Source organism: Apodemus sylvaticus, chromosome 11 (assembly GCF_947179515.1).
Source record: "Apodemus sylvaticus chromosome 11, mApoSyl1.1, whole genome shotgun sequence".
In the NCBI taxonomy this organism is placed as follows: Eukaryota; Metazoa; Chordata; class Mammalia; order Rodentia; family Muridae; genus Apodemus; species Apodemus sylvaticus.
In genome coordinates, this window is record NC_067482.1 from 107,011,794 (window position 1) to 107,033,493 (window position 21,700).

Genomic DNA, 21,700 nt, shown 5'->3' on the forward strand with positions numbered 1-21,700 from the left:
TTCCTAAATGTGCCACAAGGGGGCGCACTCTTCATTTCTCACAAAGGACAAGACAGAGTAAGGAATAAATGAATGAGGACTTGCACCCACCTGATCCTGGGAAGGACTCCAGGATCCAGCTTCTTTCCTTGGAGCAGGGTTCTTGTGGGAGAACGGCAGCAGCAGCAGAGATTTTGGAGGCCGTTCATGATTGTCTTCCTCCTGCCCTTGCAGTGGTATTGCCAGGTTTGAGGGGAAGCTCAGCTTGCACCCTGAGGCTGGCCATCAGAAATGGGCTTTTCCTGAATGACCACAGCTTTCCAATGGACAGCTTCTTCCTGATTGATGGCCACTTCCTGGGTGAGGTTATTTTCCTCCATAAGGGTCTCTTTCTGAAAGGTATCCCCAGAGGAGGAGCCTGTGAGTGTTACATTCTTGGGAGACTGCAGGGATCCAGAGAGCTGCTCTTGGGGATTGCAGGAGGACATATTCCTGTCAGGCTTGTATGTGATGACTCTCATGGTTGTGACAGTTCTGGGGCTTGGGGTACCTGGGAAAATCTGCATGGAAGTGGTAAACATACCACACTCTTCCTGATCATGGGGTGCCTCATGATTTGGTGAATGGTGGGCCTCCTGCTCTCATGGAAAGCCTTGAGTCAGATACTCAGTCCAAACATAAGAAGCCAATTACAATAATAATAATAACAACAATAATAAAATCTGGTTTGGTGGCACACACTTGTGCCAGGGAGACAGAGACTCCATGTCCTCCCTAGCCAGCCATCTGAGCCTACCTATCCAATTCAAAGCCAATCAAAAATCCTGTTTTACAAAAAACAGTGGATGGCACCTGAAGAATGACATCCAAGGTTGTCCTCTGGTCTCCACACGCAAGATTACATGTGCAGGGCCACAGGACCAAACTATCCTGTAAAAGGATTTTCATCCGCTGCAGTAAGAGAGCTCAATGGGTAAAGGTTCTTGCAGCCAAGTCTGATATAACCTGTCCAATACCTGGGACCTCTATTGATGAGGTTTGGTCTGTTGTATGTATTGTCCCAGACACAAGAAAGTGCACAGGTAGATCCAAGTGAGGCTATGTGACCTTGTCTCCAAATTATTTCTGATTGGTGAATAGAGATGACAACAGTCAATAGCTGGGCAGAAGAAACCCATGCAGGCAGGGTTTAGCATCCCAGGACTTCCAGCATCAGAGAAGAACCACAAGGGGGAAGACGCCATGGGTTAGGTGAGTCGTAAAATAAAGACCATGTGGGTTGGCTACCTGTAAATAAGAGCCGTCCAAATGAAACATGGCACATTCTATCGTGGGATTAGTAGTGGGAAATAGACAACAGCGAGAGGTGCGCAATCTGCCCAGCTATTGTGCTGATTAAGGCTAATTGTACATAGAAAGATTGTGTGTGTCTTTTATCTGAGAACTAAGTGGTCAAAGGCAGGGTAAAAACCGGAGTTGGGATTAAATAATTTCTACACCATCCACATATACAACTCCTGCCCACCCCCACATACACAAATAATAAATGTAATTTTAAAGGGGGTTAAAGCACTTGTTAGTAAACATGAGGATCCACGTTCGATCACCAGAACCCATGTGGTAGGACAATAAACTGCCCAGTCACTATCCTCTGGCCTCTATAAATGCACACTAACACACACATATGAACACAGAATAAATTAATGTAATTATTAATTAATTAACTAATTAAAGGTTTTTCACATCATCTCTTGTTGGCCCAGACTCACTTCTGTCTTTGGTTTACATAGCTCACTTCCCCACATCTACCTCTCCTTATCTCATGCCTATCATGCTTACATGTGTTTCTCCTCCCTAATCTCCACATTTAAATCTATATTAAACTCTTTATAAACTATTGTTCTGGGGACTAGACAGATGGTCCCCAGGTTAAAAGAACTTATTGTGCAATCATGAGGCCTGGAGTCCAAATTCCAGCATCCTCTAAACACCCATGAGTATAGCTTCCAGGAAGCAGATATTGTCTTAGGCAGAAATAATGAAAAACTGCCAGTGATTTGGAGGAAAAAACACCTACAAATGTATGGCAAAAATGCAAAAACTCTGTTCTTTTAAAATATAGCCCACAAAAGAGTTAGGACCTGGGTTATGAATGAAAAGGAAGTAAGTGAAAATCCCGGTTCCTTTCCTACCATGTAACCCAACCAAGTACCATTATTATCTCTACAAATCTGTTTCTTGCTGAGTGTGCCAATTTATATGCTGCTTCTCAATATCAAAAGGGAAACCACTTAGCAAAGACTCCTGGAACATAGTCCATACAGAGTAATTTATTAATTATTAAATTTTGGGACAAATGTTAAAAAGACAAGCAGTGTTTCATGTTTATTTTTAACTGTCAGACACAAGGCTTAATATCCTGACTTAAAGTTGAGACTGAGATATAAAAGGAATTACAAAAAGCCATTTTGCCAAGGACAAATGCTAAGTAAAAATAACTAGTACTATGGAAATATAATTTACATAGGCACAATCATAAGTTTATTAGAATAATTTGATGCATCACCTCAAAGTTTTTATTATTACAAAGATATGGTTTCATTTTCATAAACAATAAAGGGAAAACAACACATTAAAAAAAGAGAGCAAAGGTAGGAATGAAGAATATTACTAGGTTGCTTTACTTTCCAACTTAAGAACCAAAATTCAACACAGGAAAAACTCCTCGTACAAAAATGGTAGAAAACATCACACTAAAGATAATAAAACACCTCTCATTCCTGAACACTTCAAAAAACAGACTTCCCTGAGATCTTCGAGTTTTCCTGTCTGGAAACAAGAAGCCCCAGTAAGTTATTTCATCAGCACAATCCTATTTCCAACATCAAAGCAAAACCTAGGAAAGCCACTCTGGTGGCTTTCTCATTCTCAGAAATTTATTTTTATTTTATTCTAGACATACAGAGAAACTACTTTAAAAGTTAAATAAATTCTGATTAGGTGCACAGAAGGCTGTAGCAGCACAGCACAGCTCCTAAGTGCAGGTGGGGCCCTGGGGGGCTGTGTCCCAAACAATCTTATACTCAGGTGGTCTCTGCGTACATGTCTGTACATGTCTGCTCAGTCCAGAGCCTAACTTCTAAAGTGACTCTTAGTACATTTAATTTTGATGCTATGTCTAATATTGACCCATAGAATGAAATACCATGAAAAGTAAAAGGCATTGGAAGACAATTTCTAGACAGGGTTGGCTGCAAACTTAATAAAAGAGTATCTAGTTGTTTTATGAATAGCAAATATTTTCACAAGTGCCAAAGGGGTTAAAGTGCTTAAGATACAAAAACATACATCATAATATTAAAACAAGAATATATTATCATGTTATTATAGCCACTTTTTTTAAGGAGAGGAAAATCTCCTTTCATCAATTTTCAATAGCAAGTGGAACTCAAACATTTCCTCTAATATTTGGCTTCTGATCATCTGCTCAGATTTAGAACTGAAGGAGACTTAAGTATAAAAGGTTGTTAAATATTATAAAACCCAGTGGCTGAAAAGAGGCAAAGAACAGACAGTGATGGAAAGCAAGACAAAAGAAGATCGCCAGCTCCTTGCTACTTTCAAAGAACAAGTGCCTACCAAGGCCAAAATCTCGATGCAGACTTTTTAAACAATCAGCCAACTTAGACTCACCCACCAGACTGCGCAACAAAGGAACTTAGACACTATTAAATATACACATCTGAGGGTTTTTCTCATTTTGACAGATGTTCAGGAAGTATTTACTTGGTGTTCAACATGCCACTAGTACTGTGTACTTCCTTCAGCTACACATTTCTTGCTTTCTAGAACTCAAGTTTTTATCTTTTTATAATACCATGTAGAGGGGCTAGAGAGATGGCTCAGTGGTTAAGAGCACCAACTGCTCTTTCAGAGGTCCAGAGTTCAAATCCCAGCAACCACGCGGTGGCTCACTACCATCTGCAATGTTATCAAATGTCCCTTTTTGGTGTGTCTGAAGACAGCTACAGTGTACTCGTATACATAAAATAAATAAATCTTTTTTAAAAAATAATACCATATAAAAAATCCAGAAAGATAAAGCAACGTTGTACAAAGGTGTGCTTAAGAAACTAACTACAAACAATGAAGCAAGGCCTAAACAAGTTCAGGAAGTTACCCCATGATATACTGACAAAAATCACTAACTCTCAAAATTTTCTGAAAACAGATAACAGCTAATAAAAGCCTTAGAAAACTTGAAAAACTGATAGATAGATAGATAGATAGATAGATAGATAGATAAAGTATAAATGTGTGCCTACAATTATGTTTCCCAATACAATGTGTAAGCAGATGATTACAATCAAGAAAGACTAATTCCAGAAAAGAAATCCAGATGCCCAGACTCTGTTTTGCCTCATCTGGGTCTTTTATAAAATAATCCCAGTGTTTTATATCTGACAAAACAGGGAACCAAAGTAACTTGGATAAAACCAAACTCTAGATCCTTTCTAGTGTGCTATATATCGGTCTTCTGGTAAATGCTTCTCTAAAAGAATGATTTTTTTTTAAAGATTTGTGGTTTTAACAATTTATTCCACAAGGAAATCAATGAGAAAGAATTTCCAATTTCTTTCAAATTGTAATGCAAGGAATAAAAACTACATAAAGGTCTTATGAATGTAAAGAGACTAGTTTTCTAAGACAGCTATGAAAATATTTCTTCTAAAAAACAAGTTCACTCAAATGAGGCATTTAGATTCTGGTTCCAAAAGAGGTTGTGTCCTTTCTTAAATCAGGGTTTCCCTACTCTGTAGCCTTCCCTTGAAAATACTGTTTTCCTGGTGCTATCTCCCAAAGACTGGGATTAGGTACCACCGTGTCTACCTTTAAATTCTTAAAAATACTGAAGAACACAAACTTCAGTGTCTTCACTGTGACATAAGCCAAATGGCTAATAACTTATTTAGTTAATATGAAAACAATTCACACCATGCTTTTCAATCCCAATCTAAATTTATACACAGTAGATTGGGTTTCAGGAAAACACCATCATCCAATTCCAGAAAACATAACTATGCACTGGTCATCTGCTCAGATTTAGATTTTGTTGTGATTCAAGTTGTCACTTGTAGAAGTTTGTACCTAGGTCTTCTTCCCAGCCCCATGCTCCCAGAAATAAAACTCAGACTCAAAATATGTATACTTACAAATATCTTGGCCTTATAGCTAGTCTTCTCTGACTAGGCCACAGTGCATTATAACCCACTTACTCAAATCTACTTTCTGACATATGACTACTTACCTGGGCTCAGGTACCATGTGTCAGTCTCGTCACATTTTCCCAGGCAAATATCTCATCCCTGGCTCTATCCCAGAATTCTTTCTGCCTTCTGAATGTCTCATCTTGTATTCTACACTTTCCTATAGGCCATAGTTTTCTTTTAGTACAATACACAAGATATTCTCTCTACAGTCACTAGCATCCTTAAAACCTTCAACTTCAAATTGTTAATTATTCTAATTCTACTTGTACTTCTAAGGTACCAATACCACCAGCAACATCCTGAGCTTACCATGGCTTTTAAACACTCATGTGTACCTGCTTCTCCTTTCAGGATTTTATTTTGGTAATACTGCCACTCCAGCTGGATGTTAGCACCAGGATGAAAAGGTGACCTTCCTGTGCCATGGTTGCTGACAGAGCCACTGTTTTTCCTGTGAGAAAAAGAAATTGAATTGTTTCTCTAAGTACAAAAAGATGTTAAGGTCATGTAATGGATTTTTTTCATGGAATTTTAATTATATAACATTTGTTCCTTAATCACTTATGCATTAAATCTTAAAAAGCATCACCATATAACATCACCTAATTTTTTTTTAAGACAGGGTCTTCTGAAATTCTCTATGTAGACCACGCTGGCCAGGAATTCACTGATGTTCACCTGATAGGATTAAAAGCATACACCAAGAGTGGCTCCAGCAATGTTTCTGATAAACCAACTCAATCTAAAACAGCACACCCCTTTGGAGCAGATCTCTGTAGATCCACAAAGATGTACTGTCTTATAGTGTTGCTATGCAGACAAATAGATGACAAGTTTTATTGATGATGCTATAACAATTCCTAAAATTTTATCTGTTATTATTAAGTTCTTTAATAGTGGAACTTCTATTAGGTCCTTTTCTGATAGTCAAAACTGCAATGAAAAGTCTGCCAGTCTCCCAAGTGTCACAGTTAAGTGTTGGGGTTCTGTCTAAGCTCCACCCCACACCTACCTGGAAATATCCAGGTATGCCCTGCCCCAGAGATCTGGCCCAGTATAAGAGGGGCTACTTGCTCCTCCTCTTTCTCTTTTTGCTCTCAGCTCTTCCACATTCTCACCTCTCTGCCCCTGGGGCTCTTCCTTCCTCCCTCCACGTGGTCATGGCCGGCCTCCACTAAACTCTCTCTATTCTCTCTCTCTCTGTTCTCTCTCCCTCTCCCTCTCCCTCTCCCTCTCCCTCTCCCTCTCCCTCCCCCCCCTCTCTCTCTCTCTCTCTCTCTCTCTCTCTCTGCCTCTCTCTCTACCACTAACTTCCATCCCCTACTCTGAATAAACTCTATTCTATACTATGCCTGTGTGTGTGTGTGGGGGGGGGTCCCTCAGGTGCAGAGGTGCCCAGGCAAGGGCCCGCCTGGACACCTTCCTCCACGCCGCCTACCCACACTCACCTAACCCCCTATACTCTCCCCTTTTAAGCCCTTTTATTAAGTACTCTTAGATGGCAGCCAGACATTCTCCTACACAGAGCCAAGAGGTTGTAATACAACCAAAGGTCATAAAAAGGGAACTAGGATTTATTATAGGTGTTAGGACAGAAGATAAAATATTGACTGGGTTTATCTATACGAAATTTCACTTATAACTTAGTCATGGTTTTAAACTTCCTATTAACCTGTAGTGAAGACAAATGATAGATGTCTAGCTAGATGATTACTTCTAATGGATATGCATGTAAACATTCTCTTTTGTAAACTCCTTATTTCAATCGGTGATTTGATATTTTGTGTGAACTTATGATGAACTTTGTAACGTGTGATTATGTATTCTGAAAGATGTTTTAAGGGCTGAAGACAAAGAGAAGAGAGAAAAGAAGAATTTAGGTTTGAGGAACAGAGCTGAGAGAAGAACTGAACTGAGGAGAAGTTTTTAGTCATAAGAGAACAAGATTAGAAGGAGAATAGGAGAATGGAGAGTAGAATAACTTAGAAACTATAGGTAACATAAAATAACTAAGAGAACAATGTGCAGGATGCAGAGGGAAAGAAGAAAAAAAAAGATGTTGCAGAGAACAGAAGGAGCAGGCAGGCTTCGCCTTGCCATAGGAGAGGACAGGTCCCATGGTAAGGACAAAACAGGCTTAGACTTATTTTTTTTTTTACAAACATGGATTTAATTCATAGCATTAAAAGGGTGAAACTTTTTCCTTCTCAATGCAATAAATATTTTTCATCCAGAATGAGTGAGTTCTTTCTGCACCAGTGCTGGTCTTTTGCTCCATATGCATATGTAAGTATGGATGTGTGCGTAAGTATGTGATTGTGAGAATGTATGCATGTGTGTGTGTGTTATGGTTTTAAACTTTCTATGAACCTGTAGAGAAGACAAATGATAGATGTCTAGCTAGATAATTACTTCTAATGGATATGCATGTAAACATTCTCTGTTGTAAACTTGTGTTAGTGTGAAATTGTGAGAATGTATGCAAGCTGGGATCAGATGTGCATGTAGGTATGAATTTGTGTGAAAATGTGGAAATGAAATCTCTGTTATGTTTGAAGCTGTGTATAAATTTCTGTGAGATTATGCATATTCACTTATGTAAAAGTTTTTCTTTCTGCAAGTGTTATTCTCTTCTCCTGGTTCAATAGAAGTTTATTGCTTCTAACTTCCTCCTTAGACTGACAAGCAAGAGGCATCTGAACAATGGGGAAAAGACTCTAGCAACTAATTCTGTCCTTAATCTCCTGCTGTTTTAGGGTGAAGTGCTAAGTGCCTGAGACTCTCTAGCTTCAGAGGAAAGCAGAAGGCAGGTCAGCTACATTAGCATAGTAACTTAGACTTAGATAAGTAACCCTTTTATTATGCAGCAACTCTAAATTTTCCTTAAGACAAAGTCTTACCCCCTCTGATGCACTTCCACCTTCTGCTGCCTCAAGAAGAACCAAGAAGAAAGAAACACCTCTGCTGGGGCTGGCTCCTGACAGAAGACTTATCCACTGTGATGCTTTGAATAAGAATGGCCCTCATAGGCTCATGGGTTTAAATGCTTGTCCCATAGGGAGTGGCACTATTAGGAGGTGTGGTGTTATTATGGCTTCTCCTTTATATAATAGGCTAAACTTATCTTTCTTTCCCTCTCCAATTATTTTTAAATTTTTAGTTTAATTACTTTTATGATTTCCTTCTATTCCCAGGACCCCGGGAAAGACAGAACAAATCATGGTACTCCAAGGCTCAGAATGACTTACAGATAGAAATCCCAAGGGTTTGCTGTTGCGTTCAAAGCCCTTCAAGTCCTCTGGAAGGGGTTGTTCTGCTTTCTGTCCATGTTTTCCACCCACATGGGGCTGCCTCCTCTGTCTGCCCACAAGGAGCCTACAGGCACTGACATTCTTCATTTGCTCATTCCTTTTTTCTTCTCCAGCAGGACTCTGTTTCTCCTCTAGGCCCCAAGATGTCCTGTGAAGTCCCCCATCCTCTCCTGCATTCAGTAATTGCCCATCCACTGCACTCTCTTTCTAACTCCCCCATACAACACTCCGTTTTTGTTCAGTCCTGCTGTGGGTTGGTTAACAGTCTGATGTTAATTTTGCTTCCTCAGGAGGGATTGTTGCCCCAGGCTGGCAGTCCAACAAGTGCTGAGGTATGAATCTTATCCCCATTTTAACTGGTCAATAAAGGATAGAGTCTGGGACTGAGCAGTGGAGGGGAAGGTAGGACTGGAGGTTCAATACTGGGGGCAGGTAGAGAAGGAAAAGAGGACTAGAGGGGAAGGAGAGAGGACACAGGAGGAGAATGCACAATGAGAGAACCATGTAGCCAGGAGATACCACAAGTAGGAAGGGGTCCTTATAGCTGGGGAATAAGTTAGTATCGTCTTGTTCCGGCCCAGTCTAGCCATACAGCTTATAATTATAATAGCTAGATTGTGTGTTCTTTTTATAAGGGATTATTGGGCTTGGAAATTCCAGCCACACATTCCTTTTCAAATTCCAGATGTTCTTTCTTCTACTTTCCTCAAAAGAATTGTTATTTCTTCCTAATTCCACATTGTTTCTCTGTAATTTATAGATGTTTAAAATATTTTTACTAGATCTGGAAAGTCACCAAGTGTTCTGGTTGAAAGAAATAGGCCCCTGTTCAGGTCACAGAGCTTCATAGGAATGAGAAGCTGAACTTACCAAAATAGGCTGCCTTAATAAATCAGCCTGCTCTTATTTTTTTCCTAAACAGAAAGATTTACATATGTACTATTGAACTAGCCTATTAGTGTAGAATCTTATAAATATAAGAAAATCCAGTGTTTTCCAATTAAAACATATCCATCTATTCAAATAGAAATCATTTTATCAGTTTAACATAAGCACTTAATACCATAAATAGATCATATATATCCATTTATAGAAAAAAACACATATATTATAATATGGTATATTTTATACACAAACACACACACACACACACACACACATATATATATATATTTCATTTAAATCCATTGAGAATGGACTTAAGCTAGTAATGGATCATAGCAGTAGAAATTTTGTCTATACCCATTACTTGACATGCAGTACCTCATTTATAATATATGAATAACATCACATTACTTACTAGAGGAACAATGGATAGTGGTGAAGAGATTATGATGACAACAAATCCAGGTTGTATAATGCAGAAAATTAACCTGTATGCCACACCTGCCCAGGGACCAGGTAACTTCCTGGAATGCTGGAAGTTATAATTCTTAGAAAATCACTAAATCAATTGGGAAAATAATGTCTTATATGTTTGTCCTTATAACCCCCTACAACACATGGTTTTGAGGCTGTTCTCAGCTGGAAAATTCCAGGAAATGGTCCTGAACAAAGTCTTTTCCTTGGTCAATATTTAATATTTAAAGCTAACTTATATTTGGTCCAAAATGCTGGAGCTGGTTTTTCTGGCCAATCTCAAGGTTATCCGTTGATGTAGAATAGTTTTCATACCATCATCACAATTGTTCACTTGATTACCAAAGGACACCTAAGGTCATAGGTAAGGAGTTCTGTTGTCAGGTGAAGTGGTACTATAGGAGAATAGCCCCAGTTAAATGACTGTAAAGGATAATGCATGTCAAAATCACTAGAAGTCCATAGAAAGGGCCAGGCATTGCAGCAGCTCCCTGATCTCTGATCTTGTTAGAAGCCAGAAGTCTGTCTTCTCACTGTGCTTGGCTCTGGATGGCTTTTGTCCAGGGCCAAGAGAACAGCGTCCAAGCTTGATAAGGATGGCTTTAGATAAGCTGTTTTCTGTCATGAACTTTTAAATGCACCTAAGTGAAGAAAACCGCTGCTAAGGGCTCTACTGCAGATATCCACCCATTCCAGGCTCAATCGGCCAAGCTTAATCCAGCTTTTGATAAGGGATTGTCAAATTTAGTCTCAGAGTCTCAGAGCACACCTGGGGTTTGACAACAGGAGAATGGTCATATAGACAATAAATGTAGCTATATCATGGTCATGACTTTTAGGCTACCCCAAGAGGTGTGTTACAAAATAACACATAAGGCAAATGGCCCTGAAGGCAACCCCCTGGTGCATTGTTTATTTTGAATAAAAATAACAATGCCTCTTCTTGCTTGTGAATTACTGTGTCAGGCTCTTAGCCATCCTCTCTCTGCATATAGTAGACAGCAGATTTAGTAATTCATTTTAATAGATTCCCACTACCTTTGAATCCATTTCTGTTACAAAAAATAAAAGACATTTGTAGAAGCCTTCCCATCCTAGAGCTGAGCATGGGCTTCTCTTCCTTATTCCCAGAAATGAGCCTGTCTTACACCCTGTTGCTCAGCACAATGCAGAGCAACTGTGAAGGATCTTATCGATATCTGATAAATAAATGAATGGCTGAGATTTCACATAAAACAAAAGCCAGCCCTTCTGAATTCTATGGACTGACTCCAGGGAATGAGGAGCTTATTTCCTCTTCTTATGAGCAGTAATTTTTTTTAAAAAAAAGTTTTTCAATTCTCAAATTACAAGCTTCATACATTGTAAATTTCAAAATACTCCATATGGTATAAAGCTCTTTTCAAAAGATACAGCATACATTTTAGAGTAAAATTAACCAATGTGAGGCTTGAAATGAGCATAGCTGTGCAGAGAGCTGGCAAGAGTGTCACCAGAGCAGGAAGGGCATGCAGATTGTCATCTGAGGGAGATCACAGGGAAACTGGCCGGCCCTTAGCAACATCTGCAAAGGAAGGGAAGAAAATACCTGGTGACATCACAGGCTCCTAGCACAGCTAGGGTGTTCTAGAGGTGTGTGGTGTCATGACGGCCTGTGCTGGCCTCGTTTATCTACCTGGGTCATTTGAACAAAACACTCCCTGGCTTGGCTTTGTTGTGACTAGAATTTGAAACCAACCCCCTGGCTCTGCCCCCACTGTTTTTGCTTCTGCGGCATAGTGTGGGTATGTAGGGACACAGACAGAATCCTGTGGCAATCAAGGATAGACTGTTCCTTCTCTGAGCCATAGGCTTCCCTAGGAAGGAGCCTTGGCCAAGTGTTTGTGTGTCTCTAGAACCAAGTATAGCGTCTGGCAACCAGCAGGCTTTTGTGAATAAATGACAAATCACAGAGACACATTATGGGAAACACAGGGCTTTTGTGTAACCCATCCGGCAGGTCAGTTATTCCAGGGTTCCGAAGGGGTGCTACCTGCGGGTCAAAAGGTGGGAGAGAAGGAGGGAGGCCAAGCACCAAGAACGGCAAATCACTCTGGGTTGTGTCAAAGCCTTGTTTAATGTTCTGGGGTACACATGTTTTAAGGCTTTCAGGAGGGGCGTACCCCAAGGCAAGGACAAAGAAAGGAAGGGCAATCTAGCAGTTTAGCAGGAATAGATAAGGGTCCTCCGGTGGAGACAACAGGTGTTTGCACAGGCTGGAGCCTGCCGCAGTTATCTCAGGACTTCCTTCCACCGCAATTACCAGAGTCGGTGGGTGATGATGCAGGCAGGACCATTCTGCAGTTATCTCGAGGCAATGGCTAAACCAATGCCCACGGGAGAGGCTCCAGTTAATTGTTCTTGTATTTTAGCAGCCACCACCTTAGGGCCATGAGTAAGCAATAGTCCAAATAGCTCAGGATGGCTTCCCACATCTCCTCCTTTTTTCTTTCTTAAGTTGGGGGGTGGCTATGGAAAGAGGGTCGGCGGAGAGCCTGTTTTAGGCTATGTGGTTTTGCCCCCACGTCCATCACCGCAGTAACTAGGCCCTTTTAGATCCTAGTAGGGCAAGGCCTCTGCCTTAGGCTATGTAAGTTGCATCCACTCCTGGCATCACATCCCACTCCAATGGCTTAATCAGGCCCTTGGTGGGTGTGACGGGCATCCAGGTAGCGGACTCACAATAATCCCGTCATGGAGTCACCCTGCAGCCAAGAGGCGGTGTGCATCTGGCTCGTGGCACCACAATATTTCCCGTCATTGGCTACTCCACAGCTTATGGCCCTCAGCCACTATTAGGAGCCGGAGGTCACCCTCTCTGGCATTGACGTTTCTACTGCTTAGGAACCAAGAAAGCTCTTTGCCTGCAGCAAGGGTAGAGAACTGAAGGCCGATGGTTGCTACCTCCACGTCTGTCAAGGCAGAATCAATCTGTGATTTAACAAAACTGGTTAATCTGTTAAAGGCCCAGGGGCCAAATGACAAAAGAAACAAAAGACCCAGGAGGGGCCCCAAAAGGCTGGAGAGCAAGGTGGAAAGCCAGGGTGAAATCTCAGCATCTGCATACTCTGGCAGCTAGCATGTTCCTTCAGCATCCTGTAGAAAGAACACAAACATACCTCTTCTCTACACTTAGAGTTCCCTGGCATTAAAAATTTTTAAATTTTATGGTATATAGAGATGTTATTCTTCCCTCTTTTATTATATAAATATTGCAAAGTTCTATGGGCTTGTTCTATAATATCTTGTCTACGCGAATTATGAGGAATCTCAGTAATATGACCAATATCAAATTGTTAATAAGACATCTCAAATGACTGATTATAATAACCAGTTATAATATTTGTCTTAATCTGATTTGGAACATTTAATATTAAAAATAACATATGTAATGACTAATTTTATTTTTTATTTTGTTTCTTATGTTAAAACAGTTATAACTAGAAAGCTTGAAAAGCTGTCAATAGTCGTATGTCTATTTCTGGTTAATTTTTTGAATTGTATTTGTATAAATAATTGTAAAAGTTAAGAATTAGTATCATTAAAAAGAAACAACGTTAAGCAATTGCAAGCCATGAGCTATATATGTATATTATACATATATAGCTACATATAGTAATATAGTAATATTATATTACTACATATTACTATATGTAGCTATATATGTAGCTATATAGTAATATAGTAATATACATATAGTATATGTATATTATTACCCCACTGCTGGTGGGGTTGCAAATTGGTACAACCACTCTGGAAATCAGTCTGGCGGTTCCTCCGAAAACTGGGCACCTCACTTCCAGAAGATCCTGCTATACCACTCCTGGGCATATACCCAGAGGATTCCCCACCATGTAATAAGGATGCATGCTCTACTATGTTCATAGCAGCCCTATTTATAATTGCCAGATGCTGGAAAGAACCCAGGTATCCCTCAACAGAAGAGTGGATGCAAAAAATGTGGTATATCTACACAATGGAGTACTATTCAGCCATTAGAAACAATGAATTCATGAAATTCTTAGGCAAATGGATGGAGCTAGAGAACATCATACTAAGTGAGGTAACCCAGACTCAAAAGGTGAATCATGGTATGCACTCACTAATAAGTGGTTATTAACCTAGAAAACTGGAATACCCAAAACATAATCCACACATCAAATGAGATACAAGAAGAAAGCAGGAGTGGTCCCTGGTTCTGGAAAGACTCAGTGAAACAGTATTTGGCAAAACCAGAATGGGGAACTGGGAAGGGGTGGGAGGGAGGACAGGGGAAGAGAAGGGGGCTTACGGGACTTTCGGGGAGGGGGGGCTGGAAAAGGGGAAATCATTTGAAATGTAAATAAATTATATCGAATAAAAAAAAAAAAAAAAGAAAGCAGGCTGAGAAAGCCTGGTAGGTAGGCTTGTAAACAGCACCCCTCCATGGCCTCTACATCAGCTCCTACCTCCCAGATCCTGTCCTGCCTCAAGCAATGTTATACTTGGGTTGTCAGGGTGAACCAGGTGTTCCTGGACTGCTCTGGTGGCGGGGGCTGGGGGGCGTCACTCCCTCTGTTGATTCTTACATAGGACACAGGCCCCACGACCGGCTGGCAGATAAACCACCAATGTTCTCAGGTCCTGGGCGCAGGCACACCCCTGGAGGTTTGTACCCCCAGAGGTCTTAAGCTCAGGATAATACAGTACCTAGTGATGCTTTTCTGCCCAGGCAGGCCTTGAAGGTGGCTGTGGGAAGTCTCTCCCTCTGCTGTTCTCCAAGCAGGACACAGGCCCATGACCGGCGGGCTGGCAGGTGAACCGCCTATGTGCTCAGGTCTTGGGTGCAGGCAGATCCCTGGTGGTTTGCACCCCCAGAGATCTTTTTTCTTTTACTTTAAATTGTTCATTTAATTGGCATATACATAGACAATGACAGTAATCTTTATAATTTTATGTATATACAGTTTTAAGCTAGTTATACTTTTCTGCCCCAGGCACGCAGTGAATATGGCCACGGGGAGTCTCTCCCTCAGCTGCTCTCCAAGCAGGACACAGGCCCCAAGACCAGCAGGCTGGCAGATCCAGAGGACCCTGCTATACCACTCATGGGTATATACCCAGAGGATTCCCTGGCATGCAATAAGAACACATGCTCCACTATGTTCATAGCAGCCCTATTTGTAGTAGCCAGAAGCTGGAAAGAACCCAGGTGTCCCTCAACAGAGGAATGGATACAAAAAATGTGGTATATTTACACAATGGAGTACTATTCAGCCATTAGAAACAATGAATTCATGAAATTCTTTTTTTTTAATTTTTTTATTTGATATAATTTCTTTACATTTCAAATGATTTCCCCTTTTCTAGCCCCCCACTCCCAGTTGGAGAGGGTGTGGAGAAAGAGGAACACTCCTCCACTGCTGGTGGGGTTGCAAATTGGTACAGCCACTCTGGAAATCAGTCTGGCGGTTCCTCTGAAAACTGGGCATCTCACTTCCAGAAGATCCTGCTATACCACTCCTGAGCATATACCCAGAGGATTCCCCACCATGTAATAAGGATACATGCTCTACTATGTTCATAGCAGTCCTATTTATAATTGCCAGATGCTGGAAAGAACCCAGGTATCCCTCAACAGAAGAGTGGATGCAAAAAATGTGGTATATCTACACAATGGAGTACTATTCAGCCATTAGAAACAATGAATTCATGAAATTCTTAGGCAAATGGATGGAGCTAGAGAACATCATACTAAGTGAGGTAACCCAGACTCAAAAGGTGAATCATGGTACGCACTCACTAATAAGTGGATATTAACCTAGAAAACTGGAATACCCAAAACATAATCCACACATCAAATGAGGTACAAGAAGAAAGGAGGAGTGGCCCCTTGTTCTGGAAAGACTCAGTGAAGCAGTATTCGGCAAAACCAGAATGGGGAAGTGGGAAGGGGTGGGTGGGAGGACAGGGGAAGAGAAGGGGGCTTACGGGAATTCATGCAATTCTTAGACAAATGGATGGAGCTGGAGAACATCATACTAAGAGAGGTAACCCAGTCTCCAAAGATCAATCATGGTATGTACTCGCTGATAAGTGGATTATTAGCCTAGAAATTTTGAATACCCAAGACATAATCCACATATCAAATGATGTCCAAGAAGAAGGAAGGAGTGGCCCTGGAATGGCTCAGTGCAGCAGTATAGGGGAATACCAGAACAGGGAAATGGGAAGGAGTAGATGAAGGATCAGGGGTGGAGGGAAGAGGGCTTACGGGACTTTCCGGAGTGGGGAGCCAGAAAAGGTGAAATCATTTGAAATGTAAATAAAGAATATACCGAATTTAAAAATAAATCCTGTCCTATTTGGACTCTTGTCTTGACTCATTTGGTAATGAACAGCAATGTGGAAGTGTAAGCTGAATAAAACCTTTCCTCCCCAAAAAAACAAAAAACAAAAAAAATCAAAAGTTTGATTTTTAACATTTTAAAAGAACAGCTACAGCACCCAGTTCAAGGGGACACTCAAAAGAATAAACATGTGATCTAATTATATGAGCTTTACTCCCATAGTAGATGCATTTTTATAGGATGCATGTATAAATCTATAACAATATAAAAACATGTATAGAGGCAAATTTTTAACAATTTATCTTTTAGATAACAATTATTAATTTTGTCAAAAAGTCTTGTCATGTAATAGATTAATGATTAATAATAATCAATTTGATTGCTGTTTAAAATAAGGAACAAACATTTTATCATGCTCTTAAAACATTCTTTTTTTAAAAAATATTTTTATGATTTTATTTTGTAACTTTTTATTATTATATCAAATCTTTATTGGAGGATGTCAAAACCTTATTTGGAGAGATTTTATATTAATGTTCTCTTTGTTAAGGAATGGAAGTGAACATATATCATCAACTGTTGACAAATACTTATGGTAGCTTTCTCCAAGTTATGTCTCTCAGTATTTGTTTTGCATCTATCTTGAGGACATCAGAAGCTTAAATGACGAACTTAAAGCAGTGTCTTAGGCAAAATATTTATCTTAACACCTTTTGAAAATCATTTTCTTAAAAAATTTAAACGCCCAATGTTAAGAGCAAGCCATTTCTTGAGGAATAACCTTCTAATGAAAATCTTAAATCTATAATAATTTTGTATGTAGTAGGCAGGCCAAAATTTTAGATCTAAGTTTGAACTTCATTTTGAACCACATCTGTATGGATCTGTTAAAAATGTTCTTTTGGCCAGAAACTCTCTAAGTGAGGCCTGCAAGACAAAACTGCATCTCTCAAGCCTCTGCAGCTTTGAGCAGCTTTGAGGCAGCTCTGAGCTTTGTATTAACTCAAATGTAAATCTCCTGATCTGAGTTTGTTATCTCTAAGGCCAGACCTACACCCACCGGTCCTGTAAAGAGTAACCTGTAATCAGACCCTATTGTATAGAGGTCAAATAACAAAAGGAACCTGAGACTGAAGAACACACACACACAGAGTTGGTCATCTCTGAGTCCATACTCGCCCAGCCCCGATGTTCACTTCACTAGGCCACAGGCTCTAACACCTCACTTTATTACAGATAATCATGGTGGCTCAAGCCTTTAATCTCAGCAATCAAATCTCCACTTTCTGGGTCAGCATGATCTGTGGAGTGAAAAGAAACAGATGGAGAAAAACTCAATATTTCTTTGTTATAACAGTTATTGTAAGTTTTAAGGAATATAATAGCTTGACATTCAAAGTCTGGTTCACTATCACCTTTCTCACATGTCTAAGCCAATGCTTCCTAATGAGTTCTTCCTTCTCCATGACTGCCCCCCATCCCTGGATGTTGTGTAATGAATGTGTGTGTGTGTGTGTGTGTGTTTCTATGTGTGTGTATGCTCGCACATGCACACAGGACTACCATCACTGGAGGATTAAATATAAACAAACAAGACAGGAAAGCTGGAGGAATGATAGAAATAGCCGAATATTTTCTTTTTTCTTTTCATAGGAAGAAAAAAGAAAAAGAGAGCTGCCACTTCAGCAACATCTGCCACCATCATCTTCACCACCACCACCAACAAAAGATACTTGTCAATCTCCTTTTATTATAATAATTAAAATTTAAAATTGTGTGTGCTTGTGGGTGATCTATAGCACAACCCTCACAGGAGGATTAAATAAAATTAACCAAGAGATCCAAGGCTACATAATAAAAATGCTAAAACATAGATGATAGACAGACAGATAGACATATAAACAGAGACAGACAGAGATAGACAGATAAAGAAGAGAGGAAAAGGACAGAGCATAAGAAGGCTAACGACTCATAATGGCCCCTCGAAAACAAGGAAGGCTGGAGAGAGAGGTCAACCTCCTTATGTTTATTAAGGCAAAATCAAAAGAAAAAGTGAAATGAAACAAAACAAACCTAGCCAAATATTTTATTTTTCTTCAGATATTAAAAATCTTTTTAAAAAGCACACAATCATCCAAAAGGAAGAGAGAGAGAGAGAGAGACAGAGACAGAGAGACATAGTGAGATAGAGAGATGAAAAGATCTATTTTTTTTTTACCACTTTTTATTGTAATAAGAAAGTAATGACTTTAAAAATTAAAGCTGGCCCATCTTACTTTAACACTCATTAATACAATTTATTCTGTTGAGTAAGACAGGGATACGTGGTCAACACTACCATAATTTAATAAGAAATTTTAAAAAAACCAAGAAAACAGCCAGTAAACTACTTGAACTCATTATGGTTTTTATTATTAAAAAAGAAGGAACAAAATAAAGGTTAATGGTTGTATTTTCTAATTGTTAATAAATAATTATTAAATATTAAAAATCGGTCCACTTTTCTAAAAAAAAAATTGATCCATCTTATTATTCACTGTTGTATCATGAGTACTGTACTAAAAACAAATTTTGGCTTTAATAAAAAGGACAACTTGTCAACTAGGAATCAAGGTGACATGGAGAACAGAATACCAACTTCACCATTGCCCTAATGCTAGAGACCAAGAGTGATATACACAACAACCAGGCAACTAGCTGACAATCCTCTTAGGAAAAGAAAAGTTAAGGAAAATGGCCAACTTAAACCTCATTTAAATAAAGAAAAAAAGTCCAGATTTGACATCTGGTAGACCTGGGGTGGAGGAAATTATGATCCAGATGGGCAGAAATCTGGCCAACATAGTAACATACTGGGCTGGAGAGATGTCTGAAAGGTTAAGAGCACTGACTGTTCTTCTGAAGGTCCTGAGTTCAAATCCCAGGAACCACATGATGGCTCACAACAACCATCTGTAATGAGATCTGACACCCTCTTCTGGAGCATCTGAGGATAGCTACAGTGTACTTACATATAATAAATAAATGAGTGTTTTAAAAAAAATTAAATTAAATTAAATAAATAAATAAAAAACATAGCAAAATACAAGACAGAAGGAGGCAGGGGTGGGGGTGGGGAGACTGATTGCCTCTCATTGCCTTTCCCCTACCCAACATGTACCATATTATCATCACGCTTTGAGGGAATATAGAGAGTGGAGAAAGTGCTTGCTGCCAGAGATCCGCACATCCCATCTAGATGGACACCAAGCCTAGGAAGCTAAGGTTCCCACAATTCTCCAGTGCCCCAGGATGAAACACAGAGATGGGTTGGGGTTGGGGCACAAGAAACACGAGGACCAGGTCCTTCCATGAGCAGACTAGCACCTCTGCCCACAAGACACTGTGTTATTCCCAGCTTGAAGGAACTAGCTATCCATCCCTCCAGGACAAAGAGAAACCTCAAGCAAGGTGTGAGGGCTGGAGACCAGAGAGACATAGGTTCTATCCCTCACCTTCTCCCTTGCCTGCACCTCTGAAAGGATGCTCTTGGCTATGGTAGGATAGGAGTGATAAACGACACTCAGCTCCACCTACAACTCCCCTACCACCGCTAAACTTAAACATGCTTGTACAAGACCAGTGGATAGCAGAAGTGGCAGCCACAGGAAACAGTCCACATGGTTCCTCTGAAGGAGGAGCAGGGGAAGCAGTATTGGTAGCTAGAGAAGACCAGAAAGGGAGACCCCATTGCCACCTTGTACAAAGGTATGCTTAAGAAACTAACCATAAACAATGAAGCAAGGCCTAAACAAGTTAAGAAAGTTACCCCATGATCTACTGACAAAAATCACTAAATCTCAAAATATTCTGAAAACAGATAACAGCTAATAAAAGCCTTAGAAAACTTGAAAAACTCATTATATATATAAAGTATAAATGTGTGCCTACAATTATGCTTCCCAATACACTGTGTAAGCAGATGATTACAATCAAGAAAGACTAATTCCAGAAAAGAAATCCAGATGCCCAGACTCTGTTTTGCCTCATCTGGGTCTTTTATAAAATAATCCCAGTGTTTTATATCTGACAAAACAGGGAACCAAAGTAACTTGGATAAAACCAAACTCTAGATCCTTTCTACTGCACTATAGATCAGTCTTCTGGTAAATGCTTCTCTAAAAGAATGATTTTTTTTAAAGATTTGTGGTTTTAACAGTTTATTCCACAAGGAAACCAATGAGAAACGATTCCCAATTTCTTTCAAATTGTAATGCAAGGTAATAAAAACACATAAAGGTCTTATGAATGTGAAGAGACTAGTTTTCTAAGACAGCAATGATAATATTTCTTCTAAAAAACAAGTTCACTCAAATGAGGCATTTAGATTCTGGTTCCAAAAGAGGTTGTGTCCTTTCTTAAATCAGGGTTTCCCTACTCTGTAGCCTTCCCTTGAAAATACTGTTCTCCTGGTGCTATCTCCCAAAGGCTGGGATTAGGTACCACCGTGTCTACCTTTAAATTCTTAAAAATACTGAAGAACACAAACTTCAGTGTCTTCACTGTGACATAAGCCAAATGGCTAATAACTTATTTAGTTAATACGAAAACAATTCACACCATGCTTTACAATCCCAATCTAAATTTATACACAGTAGATTGGGTTTCAGGAAAACACCATCATCCAATTCCAGAAAACATAACTATGCACTGGTCATCTGCTCAGATTTAGATTTTGTTGTGATTCAAGTTGTCACTTGTAGAAGTTTGTACCTAGGTCTTCTTCCCAGCCCCATGCTCCCAGAAATAAAACTCAGACTCAAAATATGTATACTTACAAATATCTTGGCCTTATAGCTAGTCTTCTCTGACTAGGCCATAGTGCATTATAACCCACTTACTCAAATCTACTTTCTGACACATGACTACTTACCTGGGCTCAGGTACCATGTGTCAGTCTCATCACATTTTCCCAGGCAAATATCTCATCCCTGGCTCTATCCCAGAATTCTTTCTGCCTTCTGAATGTCTCATCTTGTATTCTACACTTTCCTATAGGCTGTAGTTTTCTTTTAGTAAAATACACAAGATATTCTCTCTACAGTCACTAGCATCCTTAAAACCTTCAACTTCAAATTGTTAATTATTCTAATTCTACTTGTACTTCTAAGGTACCAACACCACCAGCAATATCCAGAAGCCACCAAGAGGTTACTATGGCTTTTAAACACTCATGTGTACCTGCTTCTCCTTTCAGGATTTTATTTTGGTAATACTGCCACTCCAGTTGGATGTTAGCACCACGATGAAAAGGTGACCTTCCTGTGCCATAGTTGCTGACAGAGCCACTGTTTTTCCTGTGAGAAAAAAAAATGAATTGTTTCTCTACGTACAAAAGGATGTTAAGGTTATGTAATGGAATTTTTTCATGCAA

General features: G+C 39.7%; 2 protein-coding genes across 35 annotated transcripts in view; one reads left to right on the forward strand and one right to left on the reverse strand.

The window, feature by feature from the left end:
• Window positions 1-21,700, forward strand: part of LOC127696398 (uncharacterized) — an 837,478-nt gene that overhangs the window by 121,616 nt on the left and 694,162 nt on the right. The window lies entirely within an intron of this gene.
• LOC127696395 (ubiquitin-conjugating enzyme E2 pex4-like) overlaps window positions 1-21,700 on the reverse strand; it is a 312,120-nt gene that overhangs the window by 2,202 nt on the left and 288,218 nt on the right. For 4 of the 18 annotated variants that reach the window (XM_052199082.1, XM_052199081.1, XM_052199085.1 and 1 more), the window contains exon 7: window positions 17,501-17,588. In XM_052199082.1, the coding sequence (XP_052055042.1) occupies window positions 17,518-17,588 (71 nt within the window). In that variant the 3' untranslated portion in view covers window positions 17,501-17,517. Of the gene's footprint in view, window positions 1-90; window positions 372-2,340; window positions 2,809-5,558; window positions 5,701-17,500; window positions 17,589-21,507; window positions 21,624-21,700 lie in introns of those variants that run through there. The other 14 variants (XM_052199089.1, XM_052199078.1, XM_052199086.1 and 11 more) reach the window with 11 other exon arrangements.